We start from the raw sequence: 18,579 nt of genomic DNA, 5'->3' as shown, positions 1-18,579 counted from the left end.
AGATTAAACTCATCTGTGACTCTCATGAAGCGAATGCTTTCGGGGGAAGTCGGCTCAAAACGGATCACACGTCATCTTTTAAGAGGTAGTGGGGGAAAACCAACGAGAAATGTATGCATATTCTTAGTTTGCTCGTTACAGTGTGTTTCTACACTGTGTTACATTAATGTTTCCTCAGTTTAGCCAAGAATACGTGTCAGTTAACACATGTAATGACAGTGGGATCATTCTCCCGTTTGATCTATTATGTTATTGAAATTGTGTGTTCAATATTTGCGTAACTATAATCAGGCCTTCCTTTCCATCATCTGTTTTGTTCTTACCTGATAAACGTTGTCGTGTCATTGTTAGCGTGTTAGCATGTAGCTCAGAGCACAGCCTCGCAGGATATCAAGCTTTTCAGCTCTGCTTGCAGGAGTCAAGCAGACGAAAGTGTCTGACTTCTCCACTGTGAGTCAAACCCAGTGTAACACACAAAGCAGAATGAGTTTTTAACTTTACATATTAACTACCTCTGCGAAATGGGATGTGAGAGTGGCACCATGGTTTTCTTTTTACAGACTTACAGCTTTTTTTAATATGAGTGTGCCCCCTCCCTTGTTATTTTTCTCACCTTCTCAAACACCCGCTCCCCTCCGTCTTTGCGGTCTGTTGCTGAAGACCGTTTCAGCGTTGCCTTCCGAGCACAAACGCCACTATGGCGTTTTGTGCATGGCCACCTCTGCCCGGGGCTTTGATCTTTTCCAGGCGAGAGATGCACGCTCTTCTTCCCGCTGCCCCCCCCCCCATTGCACTTTGTCTCTCATACTGACACCTCAGGCCGTGCAGAATCTGATCGACCTGATCGAAACCCACTCACGGACCCAAACACGGCGGCTGCTGCCTTCCGAGTTCAAACGCGATGTGTTGCATCAGTTGTTGTTGTGTGCGGGAATGCTTTGTGGTTTCACGCCTGTGTACAGCCTGACTGAGTGTTGCACAACGGCCCTTCATTGAACTTTAAGAGTGAGATGAGCGCTGGTAGATAACAGCGTGGATCTCTGAGTCTCACCTGCTACTATGCTCTTACACATGTTTTGGTTTCACCATCTCTATTTATTCCACCTCATCCTGCAACATTTATACTGACAGTTTAGTTGGATTAACATTCATTTGCACAAATACTTGTTGTTAATTCAAATCTCCAGGCAGCCCACATTGGTTGTACAGCATATATTGTTGCATTGTGGAGGCTCTGGAGCCGGACGGACAAAGGCCGTGTTGATAATTGGGGACATTGGTGTGTGAAAAATCCTCACCAAGCACATTAATGTGTGGTTTGGTTCAAGCTCCCCTTGACTTGGAAAATAAATTGCTTCCAAAGTAGGCGGCATAAAAGTGTCCGAGGTCTGGATGAAGCAGTCGTATCCTGCACCACTTTGTAAGAGAGTTTGTGTATAAGAAACTAAGAGTGACAACGCGCATAATACCCCCTCATTATAACCACCCTTGTAATCAAATGATGTAACTTATTTACGAGAGCTGTTTTTATAACCCTCCTTTATTCTAATAACTAGTCTCCAGCTGCATAAATACCAGCCTCTCCTCATGGCCAGGTGTCTGACACTTGACCGTGTAAGTTTATTGAGACCGTGAGCAAACTAACAATCAGAGGAAATCTCGTGCGGCCTGTTGCTGCAGAAGTGAAATGTTCGGTGACCTTTCCAGTGAAGAGCAGGCTGCTGCTGCTGCCGCCGCTCTGACTTTCCTCTTTCCAGCTACAGGCGCACATGAGAAGTGTATTGACGCGTCGGCAGTGGTTGCGGCTGTAACAGCGGTGGTTTTGACGCCGTAAAACTCTCGAATCTGTGTGTGTTTGTAATTTAAATAACCCCATGCTTCTAATTCTGGTCGCTTTAGCCACTTTAATCCTCTGAATCTTCAGTTTAAGCTGAGTTTCACCGACACAAACCACTTCATAAGACAATGTGTGAGTTTCCCTTCGTACAAACCTCCTTTACGTTGAGATTGAAACAGGATGTGGTGTGCTTTGTGTTTCTCGTTTTGTTTTTTTTTCGGGTGCAATTATTATCTGTACGGCGTCCAGGTATCTGTTGCTGGTGAGCAGGAGGAGGCGCTTGTCTCTACAGCCCCCACCCGTCCTCTCACACCATCACACACTGAGCTTCACGGGGCTTCCTGTAAGCCCCAGACACAGGCGATGTGGTTGCAAGTGGAAAAAGTCACTGGGCACTTAAAAGAAGAGAGAGGGGCGAGAATGAGGAGACAGAGAGATGAGCGACAGAAAGAGAGAGAAAGAGAGAGAGAGAGATCGCACAAGTAGAAAGACAAGAGGGACGGAAGGAAAAGGAAGTCTTCTCAGCTCGTCGGTCCAGCAGAGGAGACTGCAATGAGTTCCCTCTCAGGGGCCCCCTGCTACCTTTACTGACCGAGGCTCCTCAGGTACCGTATGCTGTCTCCTTACTGCTGTCCAAGATAACACGACAACAACTTGAGTCGATGTATTCTACCACTTCCATCTATTCACAGTGTGTTTTCACACCGGCTCTTACGGTCCGATTGCATTTAGAGGATGTTCAGTCATTTTCCTGTTGTTATCAGGTGTTTTTTCTCTCTCTGTGTAATATGTTAATATATCATATGTGTGACACATCTACACTTTCCGTAAACGCACTTACAGCTCAGTTCACAAAGAAACTAGGCAACGACCTGTGACTCAGACCGGCTACAAAATGTGTGCCTTCACATGGAAAACAAATGTCTTTATGATTATGAGTGAGAGCGATTAGAAGCTCCTTCTTTATATAAAGCTCTGTGGTGCAGCAGCAGCGGCAGCGGCGGCGGCAGCGGCAGCAGCAGCAGCAGCAGCAGCAGCAGCAGCAGCAGCAGCAGCAGCAGCAGCAGGCGCTGGTGTTTTCGGTCAAGTGTCATTTGTTGCCGCCTTTTCAGGATGAGTGTTCTGCTCAGCGGGGATCTCGTATTGTTTTCTCACTCTCAAAACCGTACACCCACCCCGCCGACGATGGCTGACGGATGCAGTTTCAGTCATTAGTTTCTCTCCGCAGCTGTTCTCCATCCACCCGAGTTCAGTTCAACATGCTTTGTTGACATGAACGTAACCAGGACAACAGCGACAAATAATAAGGAGGTAGTACAGAAGAAGGACGGGGTACAAACACGACTTACAGGTGCCAAAGAGACGCGTTTGGGTTCAACGAGCCGCTTTGCTTCTCAAGTTCCACTTCCACATGTCATGCATGTGTTGAACCTATTGATTGAGGTTGTCATTCCTCCCCCTGCAGTTGCAGTGTGGTCATGGCCATGGAGACCCGGGCGTCCCTGTGCGTCCTCCTGGTTCTGTGTTCAGGCCTCGCAGCAGACGCTCACAACGGCTTGCAAGGTACTGAGCTCACCTGAGCCCGTCTCTGCCTCTGTGTTACTGTCCTTTCAGCGCAGGGGATGGAAAATCACACAAAGTTCTTTGTCAACTATGGTTTCTGTTCACATTTATATTGTTTCATCTAGCGGATTTGTTGTTTTTGAAGAAGAGGGAGTCGTCTCTCTTCTTCGTAACAGACGATGAATTACAATCGATCCACTGAAACACGACCGTTTATAGTTCCTCAAAAGGGAAGTCCACTGATTCCACTTCGCCCGCTGCCACTCGAGACGTTAGAAGAGACCGCTGGTTTATTGTCCTACGTCAAGGACGAGTCCAATGGCACTGATAAAGTCGCAGCGTCCTAATCTCCCTCTTTTGTAACGTCTGCGACTCAAGGACTCTCCTGTGTGAACGACTTCGTCGACACCGTCAGCTGCACGTGGGGCCGCGCTCACGGGGCCGACTGCTGGATCTTCGGTAAGAAGACGACCTGGATCGTCAACCCTGAAGACAACAGGAGGCGTCCGGAAATTATTACGTAAGATGTTACAGACATATTTATTAGATGTTGGCCGTCAACATTCCCGCAGTTTGTGGTCATTTTGTGTCCGTTTTCTCGCTTAGTCAAAGCTGCAGCCTGAGACAACACCGAGACTCCTCTCCAGGCTGCAGTTTGGTCTTTGAAGATGAAGTAAGTCACGAACATATCGTCCATAATAAACATGAAAACATCCAATGGATGTCTGTATTTCACCTCGTTGGATCACTGTTGGATTGTTTTAATTTTTAGATCAGCCATCGTAGAAAAGATGCTGCTCGTAAAATAAAGAATAAATCCATGAGCGGATGACTTGTGTCTTCACAGTATTTGATTATATTTTGGGTCCCCTACAGATCTTCAGCCCTTTGGAAAGAATGCCCAACATACAGATGAAGTGCAACGGGTCGATGGTGGAGAACCTCACAAACTACTCGCCGTACAGTCACAGTGAGCTTTTCCTTCTTCTGCACGCCACGAGCTTTCTTCTAGTTGCTTCTGGAAAATAATTCATAAATCTGATTCTTAAAGACATTTCACTTCATTTCTCATTCATAAAAATAAGTCTTCCCCAGGGTCACGTGTGTCGGAAGCCGACACACAATGACAAAATGTTGCTCCTGTTGATTTTTTGGGGATTTTTTTCAAGTGTTCCACAAAATAATCTGCCAGCCTTTTTAATCATCACAGGAATTAATTGATCGCATGCTTTTCTTTTGTGTGTGTGTGTGTGTGTGTGTGTGTGCGTGCGCGTGTGTGTGTTCACAGTCAAAATGCGTCCTCCAGGTGTCCCTAACGTCAGCAGCACTGCCAATGAGACGAGGATATCATGGAGCCTGGGCAGTCCTCCCTCTGACTACCTCACGTCGCTTCACTTCCAGGTTCAGATCAAACAGGAAGACCAGTCGAGGAACGTAAGTGCCGATGCACACGCATTTATGTACGCGTAACAGTGAATAATATGCACAGAAGAACAAGCGCGTGCCTGCAGCCACGTGAGGCTGGAGTGCGGCACAGCTGGACACAGCTGGACACAGCTGGACACAGCAAGGCCGGCCTTGATTTAAACCATAGAACTGATGTTCAAATCAGTTTTGACTCAACCCAACTTGAACATTGCACATGTCATGTGATCAGGAGACCAGCTCTCTGTTCACACCAGAGCAAGAGCTCAGCGTACCCGCCGGGCGGCTGAAGGGCCACTGCCAGGCCAGCGTGAGGGTCAAGCCCCTCATTCCAGAGGTGGAGAGCCACTGGAGCAACTGGGGTCCCACAACGTCCTTCTTGGGCGCGACAGACGAGGCGACACCTTCACAGGACCAAGGTGACAACCTTTTTCACGAGGAAACAGACGTGTACTCTCTGGGATCTCAGACTGATCCCAGAGCTGCTGGGAGACGTTCAGGGTCAGACGGCTGAGGAGGGAGCGGGCAGCACAGGAAGGTTTAAAGTTGTGATGAGCAGCCTGTAAAGACATGACTTGATGTTTCTGTTGAGAACAACAACAGGTGTATGTGTTGTTGCACATTGTAACGTCAGCTCTCTGCTCCAGAGTTGCTTGCGGGTCTGACGTCACTGGCCGTGCGGGGAGTGCTGTTCAGCGCGGGCATCGTCATTGTGGCGCTCGTCCTCTACGTGAGTTGTGCGATCAGAAGGTGAGCGCACTGTCGGCTTGTGAGTGTATTCGTGTGTGTGTGTGTTGGCGTGTGTGTGTTGGCGTGTGTTGGCGTGTGTTGGCGTGCGCTGTGTCTCATCTGACGGTTCCCTTTTGCCATTGCAGGCGCCTCAAAGGGAAGCCAGTACCAAACCCGTCTGAATATTTCCACTCGCTCCACTCTGTACACGGAGGAAATCTGAAGGTAAAAATAAACGCCCGCACCAGTTGATGTTACCACACTGAGCTTTCTGACGTGTTCACAGGCTGTAGCGGTTACCAGGAAATCTCATGAACTATTCACACACACACACACACACACACGCACGCACGCACGCACACACACACAGAGGTAACACCACTGTGTAACACTCGCATGGCTTGTAAAATGCATAACGGATTGTTTACTAGTCTTAAGGACTAACTGGCCTGTTGAAACAGTGTAAGATTTTTTTGGGGCTTTGACTTTGAAAAGTCTCAGAATTAACCCTGATGATGTCATAGCAATGTCTCCAGGATTGTCTCAATTTGGGCTTGTAATGCTTATTTATCACAGAAAGTGTGTGTTACAGTTGTTCCGGTTGTAAGATTGCCTTACATGCCGTGATTGAGAGGGGGAAAGGGAGTGTTGCATCATGGGTATTGTAGCAGAGTTTTCAGGATGTATCTGCCTTTGCTGCTTCCATTTCAACAATGTTGTTTTACAGTCTGTATTACATCCCACAGCATTTTGAAATGCAGGGCGATGGTCCTCTAAGGGTCAGACTTACACTGCTAACCTCTCCAGAATCCTGCTGAACATAATATCCTCCCCAACCCTTTGCTGCTAGAGGCCCTGTTGAGTGACTTCTTTGTCTATTTTCAGTGAGCAGTTTTGGTTCAGGTGAATCAGAAGTAAAAGTGTGTCACATTGACCGCCAGTCCAGAAGAACAGCGTGCGGCCACAGTCTGTCCCAGTTAGAAAAACCTCACGCAAGCTCTCTTTTAAATCTCTCTTTCCTTGTGTCAGAAATGGCTGAATCCTCTGCCGGCCTCCGAGTCCTTCTTCACAGCCGAGCCGTGCGACAGCATCTCCCCGGTTGAGATCTGTGAAAGCGGCGACGTGCTCCCCTCCACCTCTCCCTCCTCCAGCTCCACCAGCGCCCTGCTTCACTTCAGGTGCGAGCCTTTGGCCGGCTCCGACACCAGCGGGGTGGTCGACAGTTTCTCCTCCTCCTCTTCATCCTGCTTCTCCAACATGGGCTACTTCATGTCCATCTCCTCCAGCAGCTCAGCACGAACCGACCCCAACCCCGCTTACTTCATCTATCAGGAGGATTTCCACAACCTGCACAACAGCCTCGGCCTCCGCCTCTCCCTCCACCCTTCCCTCGACGCCTTTCCGACCTATGAGAGCTTGAAGAGGGAGCCGCAGAGCCCGGACTCCGGCTTTGGCGTCGGGAAGGAAGATGAAGATAAAAGGTTTGCCAATGCGGAAGAGGACGAGGCTTCAGACGGCCCTCCTCATCTCTTTCTCCCTCTTCATCTCCCCTCCCAGATGCGCCCAACCTCCTCTGCTCCGCCGCCTCCGAACACTCCCGCTCTGACTCTGATACCCTGTCACAGCCAACAGGTGGAGGCCCCCGTGGCAGCCGCCGGTGGCAGCCATGCGGCCTGGCCTCCGGCCGGCGCCATGAGCCGGTCCTCCTCCATGCCCGGGGAGCCCTGTAAAACAGGGTATCTGACCCTGAAAGAGCTCCAGGCTACGTTCAGCAATAAGTCAATATGACGAATCAGTGATGGATGGAAAAGAATCGATGTGCGACAACCTTTAAAAGAAAGTGTTGACATCACAAAGCAACCATAAATGTGTTTATTATAACCTATAAAAGTTTTTTTTTATACATTTTTTACAATGTCCATTATTTGTATGCTGGATGTAGTTGAGTCACTTTGGGCTCAGCGACATTAGCATTTATATGAAGTCCTTTTTCTGACCACGTGATGAACATGAACTCTCTCTTCGTTCTCTTCTTCGCTCTGTCCGTCTCCCCCGCTGAGGGAAACGTCTGTCTCCTGAGCTGCTAAATGTTCCACTGTGTTCCCCGCTGAACCGGCAGCAGTCTGTGGTTTGGTTCTGGGCAGCTCGTGTACGGAGAACGTTCTGGCTCAAAAGCAGCTGCCGGCGGCTGCTTGTTACGATGGTTACTGGTCGCAGGATGGTTCTGTGCTGGTGTACGACGTCTCGATGAGCGGCCATTTGATCCATTGTTCATATTACCAACATAAATGATTGTAGTGGCTTTAAAATGTATTTACACAATGTGAGATCAGTATGTATATTTACTCCACATCAACATTGAATGAAGGGATAGAGTCTGATGTGTGACTGACTATAAGTCAAGCAGTGGTGTGTAACGTTAGGCACACTGACTGGGAGCGCTGGGGCCTTATTTAGTGTATAATACCTCATTGTACGCTTTATTTTTTTTTCATAAGAACGTTGGCATTACTTTGAAGTAAATGTTTGTGTCAGTTATGAACAACTGTGTTTTAAAAATCCGCACAGATACAGTTTTGTGGTTTGTTTTTAATGACTTTAACTTAAATCTTAGAAAGACATGTTGTGAGAGCGTTTTATGGCTAATATCATCGTAAAATAAGAAATGATTTAAAAAATAATCTTCATTCCTGCCGGCAGATCGTGGATTTGAACGCAGTGAAACATGATTTAAATGTGTTTTGATGATGTAAATAGTGATGCATTACTCATAACAGAGGAGATGTGAGCGTTGCTGCTTCAGAGTCGTGCATAGGCGTTGTCGTGCAGGATGTTCAGGGATTGAAGCTGACCAGCGTCTAAGCATCTCATTCACTGATCTTTACCTTGTAGAGGTGCTGTCAAAAGAAAGGCAGCTGGGTTTTGCCGCTGAGGGTTTTGGTACTCAATCTCATTTGTTTGTGAAACTTAATAAACAATGTCATGCTGTTTAAGACATCAAATTAGCACCTGATTATTCAGAATGAATCATTATTCCACGAACAGATCATCCGCTCGGTGAACCGTCTGCGTCTTGTTCACAAGTATCAGTTTAATATTCCTCAGATTGCTCTTTCTACATCCATGAATGATTGAGGTCAGCGGTAAACGTCGCCGCTCTCTCGCTACACATGCAGTTCATATTTCCGATGCAGTCTGTTGTGACATCTGCGCAGAGACCAAACAAAATAAGAGTGCCGGTAGAAGTGGGTCACCCTTTGACTTCCTGTGTCGTTGTGGATGAGGTCTGAGGGGTGGGCATGTGAGAACGAGCGCGAGAGGCACAACGGGATGTGTGCGTGTAGTTGTGAGTGTTGACATGTCCTGTCAGGTGGTCCTGGCGGTGTGTGTGTGTGTGTGTGTGTGTGTGTGTGTGTGAGAGAGAGAGAGGGAGATAGAGTGTGTGTATTAGAGTGTGGTTTGACATTTAGCTCTGATGGAACCAGCGACATCCGCTCCCCCTCACAGAGAACATATACGATGTTTAGCCACGTCGGTAAGAAGCAACACAGATGCTGCTTTTCATCCGTTTCATCTCTTTTTGTGTCGCAAGAGCTCAACCTGTGAATCTGTCTGCACACAAATGATGTCACGCCACTGCGCTGCACACAAAGGTGATGTTTGTAATGAAGGGAGCAAGTCCGTGTGGCTGCTGAGTGTTTCAGTGCTCGTACTCTGTCAGCGGCTCGTTGTGCTGACCCACATGGAAGATGATGCAATGAAGTTAAAGCCGTCTCTGTTTTGAGCATCTTTTTGGGTTATTTCGACCCAACAAGCTGGAGGTTTATCTGTTGTCATAAACGCATTGTGAGTTGGACAAAATGTGTATGTGACGATGTGGAGGGATGTATTTAGTATATATATATATATATATATATATATATATATATATATATATATATATATATATATATATATATATATATATACACATATGTATATATACACATATGTATATATACAAGATGTAAAAAATAAAAGTCATAAAAGAATGTATAGTTTGGTAATTTCGGGAAAATGTATCAAAAGTGATAGTACAGTTTGTTGAAAAAAAGTCATAATATAGTATGAACTATAGTACAGTACGTTGAAACATTTTAGAAGAAGTCATAGAATAGTATTCATAAAATTAGTATATTATGTCATTAAAAAGCATACAGTTTTGTCACAATATAGTATTGAAATTGAATATATAATATTATATAGTACAATTATAAAGTAAATGATGGTGCTTATAAATAGATGAAAAAAAATCTAAAAAGGCATAAAAATTGTATATGTTGAAGTTATTGTTTCGAAAGGAAAGTCAAAAGTATAAATATATGTTAAAAAAAGTCTAAATATATCAAGGTAAAAGAGCCATAAAAAGGCTTAATATGTATGTCATATAAAAAGTCATATTATATAATATTGTATGTGGAATTAAGTCATCGAAAAAGTGAATAAAAAAAATAAAAAGGTCATAAAAAATCATGTTGAAAAAAGTCTAGAAAAGTAAAACTACAGAAATACATTATAAAGTCACTTATTGTTCAATCTTGAACCTTGTTGATCAGGTGCTAAACAAACCAAAAATAAAACAACATTAAAATCAATTTTGACGCAATTTCTTTGTGTGAATATGTTTATATTTATCATATATGTCATGGACTGAAGTAGCAGTTGATGCACCATGTTCCTTCTGTCACTAGGTGACATTAGAAATCAAAACCAAAATGAACCAGAGTCCTCCTCTTCCTCCTCCTCCTCCTCCTCCTCTGGTTGTTGGTTGCTGTCTTGTCTGTAGAAAAATAAAACTCAATCATGGTTCTCATTGCACATTCAGTCCCCGCGCCTCCATTAAATGCACATTATCTTTACCTGCTGAGTATTCTGACGGCGTCCCGCTGGAAGGCTTTGTCGTCTCAGATGTTTAAATGTCCTCAGCTTGCTCTGTAAATCACAGAGGACGTACGAGAAGTGCCGTGTGGAGTCTGTTAAAGCCAGAGGGCTTGTTTGGCTTCTCACCCACAGTCAAAGAGGAGGATGTGGAGTCTGGCTGGAGTCTTTATTGGGAGTAGAAGCAGAAAGATCACACCATTGCTCTCAGACACGAGCTGGCAAATTATAACAATAATAATAATCATGCATTTTATTTGTATGGCGCATTAAAAGGTAGTCTTGATGATTAAATCTGCGTGAACATGGACGAGTCGTAATCGCTGAGTGAGTCTAGTTTTCTTTTCCTGAGCTGAACCACAAGAATGTTTCGAGGTCTAGCATTCGAGGCCAGCTCTGGTTTTAACTTTGAATGCCTCATAATTAAGACCGCCACGAACTCTTTTCAGGGAGGAAAAAAAACGGGGGAAGGGTTGTAGTGGGGGAAGCACAGGATTCTGCTCTGGGCCCTCAAAAAACCTCCACGGCTTATCGAGCGCAAAGATCTGACAGTGGACGTGGGGCTTTGCATCATCCGAGGTGAGAGGGAAGAAAGACGTCTGGAGCTCATAAAACAGATCCAAATAAAACACAACCTGAAGGAACACGGAGGAGGAAGGCTGACTTAATTAAGGGCTCCGCTGGGAAACGAGCGTCTGATTCCCAAAGACAGAGTCAGTGTTTACAGAAACAGAGCCTCAGCTGCTTTCAGACTATAGTCTCCGAATAGTTAGCCGGAGAACCAGAGGAATGTTCTCCTGATATAACTGCGGCGCAGCCTATGAAAGCTCAACCCCTCGGGACCCGACAGGCAGTAATGTTCAACAGCTGCGCTCATGTTACACGTGTGCACAGCGCCGGCCTCGTCCTCTGACAGGACGGCCTGCTCTGTGCAAACAACCGCAAGGCGGGCTCGTAAAGTAAAGAAGGAGTTACTGCAGCGTGTGTGTGTGTGTGTGTGTGTGTGTGTGTGTTCGTGTGTGTGATATATATTCAAGGCTATTAATCCTGAATTATAGCTTTGCTTTATCTCGCGTGAAGTTCCACTTTGGTGACCTTTGACCCGCGAGGTCACAGCCTCACCCGAGAGCAAAGCCTGAGTGGTTGACCCCACTTGGCCCCGCCTACATTCAGCAGGCGACGTCCCTGCGCGTGCGACTGCGCCCCGACACGCTGTATTGTTTATTTGATCAGTAAAACACACACACGGCGTAGCAGGTGCAGGACTCTATTAGCAGGCGAGCGTGTTGCCAATGTTTGATTTCTTAGCAAGAAAACCAATAAGTGTATTTTACCCAAAGCTCTCACTTCAGGGGGCCACGAGCCAAAGAAAAGGGAGTCACTGCTTTGAAAGATAACAGCATTAAAGCACGGCCTGTTTGGACAAGAAATTCCACATATATATAAAAAAAAAGAAGAGCGTCGACATGTTGTTCTGCAGGGATTGAAGCCTAAAGTGGTGGCAAGTCCCAGAGGCGAGGCGTTTCTGCATTCGTCCATTTTGAATCATGAGTGAAAACATACATGTTGTGTTTTCCGCCGCAGGAGAAGCAGCATCACTGCAGGGATCACAGGGATTACTTATGGTGTCTGTGTGAAAGATCGATTATCAAAGGATAAGCCATCGTATCCTGCAGCGCACACACACACACACACACACACACACACACACACACACACACACACACACACACTTGAGGCCCAAGGATTCCCCTCTCATGCTCTGCATCTCTTGAACTGGAGTTTCTGTCTATAATTTTCTCTCTCTCCTCTTTGTACTAGGATCACATTTCTCTGCATCTCGCCCCGAATTAAACCCGAAGCAGAACATTATAGTCTTATTTCAGATCTTGAGATATAGATTGTAGCCTCTCCCTCTTTTCTCTTTCCCTCTTTCTCTCTCTCTATTTGCAGCTGCAGCAGATAGGAATGGAGGAATTCAGCACAGAGGAAATGCAGTCCCAAGGGGAACAACCAGGAGTTTGGAGAGGGTAGTCTCCGGTTTCTGATGACATTATCCAGTGGAGATACACACACACACACACACACACACACACACAAACGCATCATCTCTAACAGCAGCATCCGTTTTCTATCTGCAGTCCAGGGTCACCAGGACATCTTTTACAGGCTGTAACTATCTCACCCCAGATGTTACTGTCAGATCGTCCAGCTAAATGGGCAGACACTTGTTGCCTTAGCCTGCATGAAACTAGGAGGGATCTATAGAGAGAGAGAGAGAGAGAGAGAGAGAGAGAGAGAGAGAGAGAGAGAGAGAGCTGCTGACTCAGGATCTGTCTCCCCGGCGGACTGGAGCGGCTGCAGAGACGTGGTCGAGGTGAGATTCATTCACATTCATCCTCTCAGCTGTCAGTCAGCTGGACGTTGACGGGATTTAACGACGAGACTCTTCTGGGTCCGCTCGCGTGCGTCCCGCGCGCGAGCGGACCCGCGCCCGGCTGCGCGAGACCGCGCGGAGAGGCTCCTCGTTCCGTCCACAGCTGCGAGACGTGCACGTTGATTGTACACGTTCATATCCACGCGGAACTTCAGCACAAAACAATTAGAGACGTGAAAGAGGCAGCAGCTGCTTCCTGGCCGTGTTTTTCTAGATATATGAGAATGTTTTGTGGCATTTATTTTATGCACAGATTCATTTGTCAAGAGTTTTGAACAAAGTCCGTTGTGTGATGTATGTGATCCCGGTGAGCGTGGACCTGAAGGGCCATCTGTGGGTCGGTCTGTAAAGAGGAATGACAGCAGATAAAACACATTCAGGACCAACACTAACATGCTGGGTTGAACGTGCACTGCAGCTGCGAATACAAACACACACACACTAGTGTGAGTGTGTTAAATGTGGCCGGATGAGTGTGTGTCGTGTTAATTAACATAAATGTGTAACAGTGATGGAGCAGAGCTGTGCATGACGTATTATGAGACGAGGACAATGTCAAAGGCCTGAAAAAGACACACAACGCATGCACACGATGCAGCGACGCTGTTTGTTTGTCTCTTTGTGTCTTTTTCCCTGGTGGTCTTCGGTTTTGCGTGTCTCTGTTGTCATTTTGTCTTTTTGTATCATTTGTACTTGTTGAGTGTATAAAACACGTTGGACCCTGTTGGTTCTCTATTGGTCTGAATTTACCCAAACCGACTCTATCATTTGTTCTAATAAAACACATTTAGGTTCAAACTATTCAGATGTCTATTTTTGCATACGAGTTGCATGAAGCTGAATCTTTCAGCGCTGCATCTCTGGTCGTTTTACATCTTTCAGTGCCATTATTGTGCAACTTATGAGTCGTTTTGAGTCTCTTTGTAGTTGTTTTGAGTCTCTTTGTAGTTGTTTTGAGTCTCTTTGTAGTTGTTTTGAGTCCCTTTGTAGTTGTTTTGAGTCTCAGGCATTTTGAGTCTCTTTGTAGTTGTTTTGAGTCTCTTGGTAGTCGTTTTGAGTCTCTTTGTAGTTGTTTTGAGCCTCTTTGTAGTCGTTTTGAGTCTCTTTGTAGTTGTTATAAGTCTCTTTGTGGGAATTCTGTGTCTCTTTGTAGTCGTGTTTGATGTCTCCAATCCTCCAAATGACCGATGGATTTTAAAAGATGAAGATTTGAATTGTATTAGAGAGCACTTACGCACCTAATAAACTCACCGTGTAAAAGAACAAATGCACTTTGTTCCACTTTTACAATTCCTTTGTGGCAGAACAGTTTATGGTACAAGTTGTGTTATTTCTGTCAACCATGACATTTTGGGGCACCGCATGTCTGTTTGTCACCGTTTCCTGAGTTCCTCTTGTCCTATAGTCCGTATGGATGCAGCTGTCCTGTACAACCACAGCAGCACACACTGTTCTACTTACAGTACACAAGAACTGGCGGTTCACTGGCAGACAGCCATCACATTTCCATTGAAAGCTCCTCGGCTTGGCGCTCTGTATGAAGAAAGCCACTCCACTGACTTTGTGTGGATGAAATAAGCCGTTGTGATGAGTCACCCTTTCCTCCAAGGTGATACATTATGGGCTGCCTGCAGGCTCATTTTTCATGTGATTTATGACCCTTGTAGCCATGCCCGCTGCCGTTATTTTGTGTTTTGACATTTTCTTTACTTTTGGGATTGGATCAGAAGCACATTAGTGAGTCTTTGAGGCACATTTTGACCTCTGAGAGTCAGCCAGAGCGCTAATCTCCCACGGTATTTTCAAATACCACGTGAATGTGCAACTCATAAAGAAATGTGCTGGTTTTGTTGTGAGACTGCTTCACTTTATCAGGTTTTTTTTCCCTGAGTCCTGTTTCTTTTCTTTGAGTTGACTAATGTTTTTTCTGGCTCAGGGTTGAAGATTCCTCGTTCTCTTTTCCACTGCTCTGGGAAATACATGCAGGACACGCAGAGTTTTATTTTGTGAGCAGCTGCTGAAGAACTGATGTTTTGACTGTAGTACACGTGTTTCCTAAATAGAGAGGATGAGTCTTTGCTTCTGGGGATTTCCCTCTTTCCCATGTGTGAACTCAAGGGTTATTTTATTTTCCCCTAAATCGCTTGAATGGATTTAAAAGGCTCGATTGGTATCAAGTGAATTCAATCTCGCGGTTTTGTTTGATCAGCAATCAATCAAAACCAGATTGTATCTTTCATAACTTTCTTTTTATAATTAAAACTATTTTAATTCCATGTTTTTGCCTCGTCTTACTCAGACCTTTTGACCTCCACATTCTGCACTAAAACCATGTGACATCTGTGAGCCGAAGGCTTTTAAAAGCTCTGCAGTTTCAGCTCAATTTACTGTTCAAACCCCGGCCCAGGCATGGATCTATGATAAGATAAGATAATCCTTTATTAGACCGCGGTGGGGAAATTGCAGGATTACAGCAGCAGACGGGTAAAGTGCACACAAGAGACACAGAGTAAAAATGAAAAAACAATATACATGAACAGTAAAACAATAATACAACATTAAACAATCCACAATATCAGTATTATATACATATACAGACAAGATCCAAATGTATTTCAAAGGTATTTATGTTGCACCAGTTGAAGTGATTAAATGATGTCAGCGTTGGTCGGTCGGTCGCTCCACCACGTTTATCCACACTGAAATATCTCTGAAACTGTTGGATGATTTGTGAGGAGATGTTGCAGGCATGCATAGTCCCCAGATGATGAATCTCATGACTTTGGTGATTTTCAGACTTTCCCTGTCTATTTCCATCATGATGTGCTTTTGGTGAAACGTCAAACTATTTAATGGATGCCACACAGATGTGTTTCCTATCCATCGCAGTAATTATTCCTTACAGGCATTCATGTCCCCAGAAGATGAACCATAATGACTTGATCGCTTCACCTTTCATCCGAGCGCCATCGTCAGGTCACGTTGTACTGCTAAACCATGCTCAACATCAGCACGTTTGCATTGTCAAACATCTGGCGGTCCTCAGTTTACTGAAGCGCTGAGTCGTCAACCTGTGGCGTCTGTTCTCCTGTGTTCCTGCTGCAGGCTCAGCTATGTTGGGCGTCCTCACACTTCTGTCCCTCAGCTCCCTGGTGGCCCCGCTGCCTCCCAAAAGCGGCCGTCCTGTCCTCTGCAGGCGCTGCTGTGATCACCTGGAGCCAGCAGAGGGCAGCGGAGCCCAGCCTCCCTCAGCGGGGTTCAGCCACGTGCCGGAGGTCCGCACCTACATCAACATGACCATCCTCAAAGGTACCGGGTGCATGCGCTCTAAAAAACAATCCCTGAGACTGAGCGATATGAAACTGGAAATTATAGCTTGTTTCATGAAAAAAAAAAAGCCCCAAACTGCTGTATTTGGATGTATTCAACACCATAAGTGATATACATGCAAAAGCTGGAGACCTCGCCTACATTCTGGCTGAACTAAACCGTCTCTAACTTGGTTCAGCTTCACTTTATCAAAGTCAACCTTTGCAGAGAGAATCACGTGTTCACATATTGTGCTGTGATTCGGGAGAAGTTTAAACCTTACAGCTGCATCAGTTCAGAGATATAACCATCCTGAAAGTGCTTTTTTCTAGGCGGACCTGAAACCTTTTCATTTTTTCTGTGTCATCTTCATTTACTCTTAACCAGTAACATACAGACTGATATTTACACAGCTGAACAAAATCTCACATGTGTAGCATTTTATTATAACACCCAAATTATTCAAACAGCCCCAGTGGTTGCAGAGATACACCCTCTTTAGCTTCGGTATGCAATTTTTAAGGAAAGGGCCTAAAAATAGGTTTGTTAAAAGGTCACGTGATGATTGACAGACGGAGCTGTCAGGATTCTTGAAGGAAGGAAGTGTGGAAGGAAGTGTGGCTTTGTGACTAACATGACTGTGTGCAGGTGACAAAGGTGAGCGTGGCGACAGAGGGACTCCAGGTAAAGCTGGGCAGGAGGGCCTTTCAGGCTCCAGAGGTCCCATGGGCCCCAAGGGCTCCAAGGGCCAGGCCGGTCACCCGGGAGACCCCTGCAAAGTCCAGCACTCCGCCTTCTCCGTCGGCCGGCGCAAAGCCCTCCACAGCCTGGAGTCCTACCAGGCGCTCGTGTTCGACACCGTCTTCGTCAACCTCGACGGCCACTTCAACATGTTCGACGGGAAGTTCGTCTGCCGGGTGCCGGGGATCTACTTCTTCAACGTGAACATCCACACGTGGAACTTCAAAGAGACGTATCTGCACATCATGCACAACGCCGCCGAGCAGGCCATCGTGTACGCACAGCCCAGCGACCGCTCCATCATGCAGAGCCAGAGCCTGATGCTGGAGCTGGGCCCGAAGGACGAGGTGTGGATCCGCCTGTACAAGAGGGAGAGAGAGAACGCCATCTACAGCGACGACGTGGACGTCTACGTCACCTTCAACGGATACCTCATCAAAGGGAGCCAAGAGGACTGAGCCGGAGAGGCCGAGGGCGAGACTGTGTCAAATAGTTTCTGTGTTCTATGTTCAGATGATTGAAAAGCGGTTCAGCTTGACCTCTTAACACGTGTTTGACAAACTGAATGCGCTCGTCCAACCAATCAGAATAAGATGGAACAGTTCAAGGTTTTGGAAATATATTCAATTACTTCTTCACCGAGAGTTAGATGAGGAGATTGATAGCAGTCTCAGCTCTCTGGGTAACAAGCAGACAGTTAGCTTAGCATCAGCATAGCTATATAATATATAGCAAGTATTCTTTTTTTAGGGATTAAGCCCAAAGAGCAATACGTTTTGGTTTGTCGTGCCAAATGTACAATATGTTTACTGTGGCAGAAAATGAAAATATAAATTGTTCAGAATATTCAGTATTCTCGGTAAAGAAGAATAAGCGTTGGTTTATGTAACCGGCCATGGTAAGAAAACTCTGCTGCTGAGTTTCCTGTGTGGTGCTAAAACACGGTGCTAACAGGACTTCAACGTCTTGATGTCCCAGAAATATGTATTTGATTCATTTTGATTCATTTTTTTATTGACTGAACTATGTTATGTTTTTAAAGTGTGCCTTAAAGTTTCTCTACCACCCATTTTTGTTTTAATGAACGAAACTAAACTGGAGGCCCAACTGCAACATAGAGCAGTAATAAATCCTCTGACAAGTCAATTATATCAAACTGATGCAAATACCTGTAATTAATACATGTATTATTAACTTTGGTACAAACATGACTACTATAAAAACATTAATGCAACTGTATAATACTCATAATTGTAGTAATCACGCTAATGTATCATGTTTGTACATGGTTTTACTCATAATGTTTATACTGATATTAATGTTTTTTATCCACACATTGAATGCTGTTCCTCCCTTTGACCACTAGAGGGATGATTTGAAGCGCTCTCATTTACATTCAGTAAAAACTTTTAAGAAAAAGCATTCAAGCTGGACGGCGTGCTTCTGTTTATGTGAAGGCTCAACACCGTCACTGATGATGGGAGCTGTTTAACGTCTTTTAATTGACCGTACTTGCAGCGTTTTCTGATAGTTTGGGATCCATGTTAGTGCCAGTCCGGCCTGAATTAAAGGTCCAGCAGATCCATCCAGACGCACACCGTCACCACCACTGCCAGTGTCT

The 18,579-nt window shown here is 45.5% G+C and overlaps 2 protein-coding genes across 2 annotated transcripts; both read left to right on the top strand.

Annotated features, from left to right (window-relative positions):
* The first annotated feature begins 2,270 nt into the window (after positions 1–2,270).
* On the top strand, positions 2,271–8,534 carry il2rb (interleukin 2 receptor, beta). The gene is made up of 10 exons (XM_068578952.1): positions 2,271–2,442; positions 3,303–3,400; positions 3,779–3,920; positions 4,007–4,073; positions 4,277–4,370; positions 4,689–4,834; positions 5,058–5,244; positions 5,473–5,575; positions 5,701–5,779; positions 6,584–8,534. The coding sequence occupies exons 2-10, from the start codon at positions 3,316–3,318 to the stop codon at positions 7,340–7,342; spliced, it is 1,662 nt and encodes a 553-aa protein (XP_068435053.1). The 5' UTR covers positions 2,271–2,442; positions 3,303–3,315; the 3' UTR covers positions 7,343–8,534.
* A 4,053-nt stretch (positions 8,535–12,587) lies between these two features.
* Positions 12,588–18,373, top strand: LOC137786719 (complement C1q tumor necrosis factor-related protein 6-like). Its single transcript, XM_068578782.1, has 3 exons — positions 12,588–12,848; positions 16,014–16,217; positions 16,866–18,373. Exons 2-3 carry the CDS (start codon positions 16,022–16,024, stop codon positions 17,414–17,416), a joined length of 747 nt encoding a protein of 248 aa, XP_068434883.1. The 5' UTR covers positions 12,588–12,848; positions 16,014–16,021; the 3' UTR covers positions 17,417–18,373.
* The last annotated feature ends 206 nt before the right edge of the window (positions 18,374–18,579 follow it).

The sequence above is a fragment of the Clinocottus analis genome, unplaced genomic scaffold, assembly GCF_023055335.1.
Source record: "Clinocottus analis isolate CAN_PGR_092001 unplaced genomic scaffold, fCliAna1.0.p SCAF_16, whole genome shotgun sequence".
Taxonomy (NCBI): Eukaryota; Metazoa; Chordata; class Actinopteri; order Perciformes; family Cottidae; genus Clinocottus; species Clinocottus analis.
Note: the sequence above shows the minus strand (reverse complement) of the source record. Positions and strands in the feature narration are given on the sequence as shown.

Coding starts and splice junctions, on each gene's coding strand:
- il2rb (XM_068578952.1), top strand. CDS start 3,316: ATGGCCATGGAGACCCGGGCGTCCCTGTGCGTCCTCCTGGTTCTGTGT. Junction 3,921..4,006: donor AGGCGTCCGGAAATTATTAC/GTAAGATGTTAC, acceptor TTTCTCGCTTAG/TCAAAGCTGCAGCCTGAGAC. Junction 5,780..6,583: donor TACACGGAGGAAATCTGAAG/GTAAAAATAAAC, acceptor TCCTTGTGTCAG/AAATGGCTGAATCCTCTGCC.
- LOC137786719 (XM_068578782.1), top strand. CDS start 16,022: ATGTTGGGCGTCCTCACACTTCTGTCCCTCAGCTCCCTGGTGGCCCCG. Junction 16,218..16,865: donor CAACATGACCATCCTCAAAG/GTACCGGGTGCA, acceptor GACTGTGTGCAG/GTGACAAAGGTGAGCGTGGC.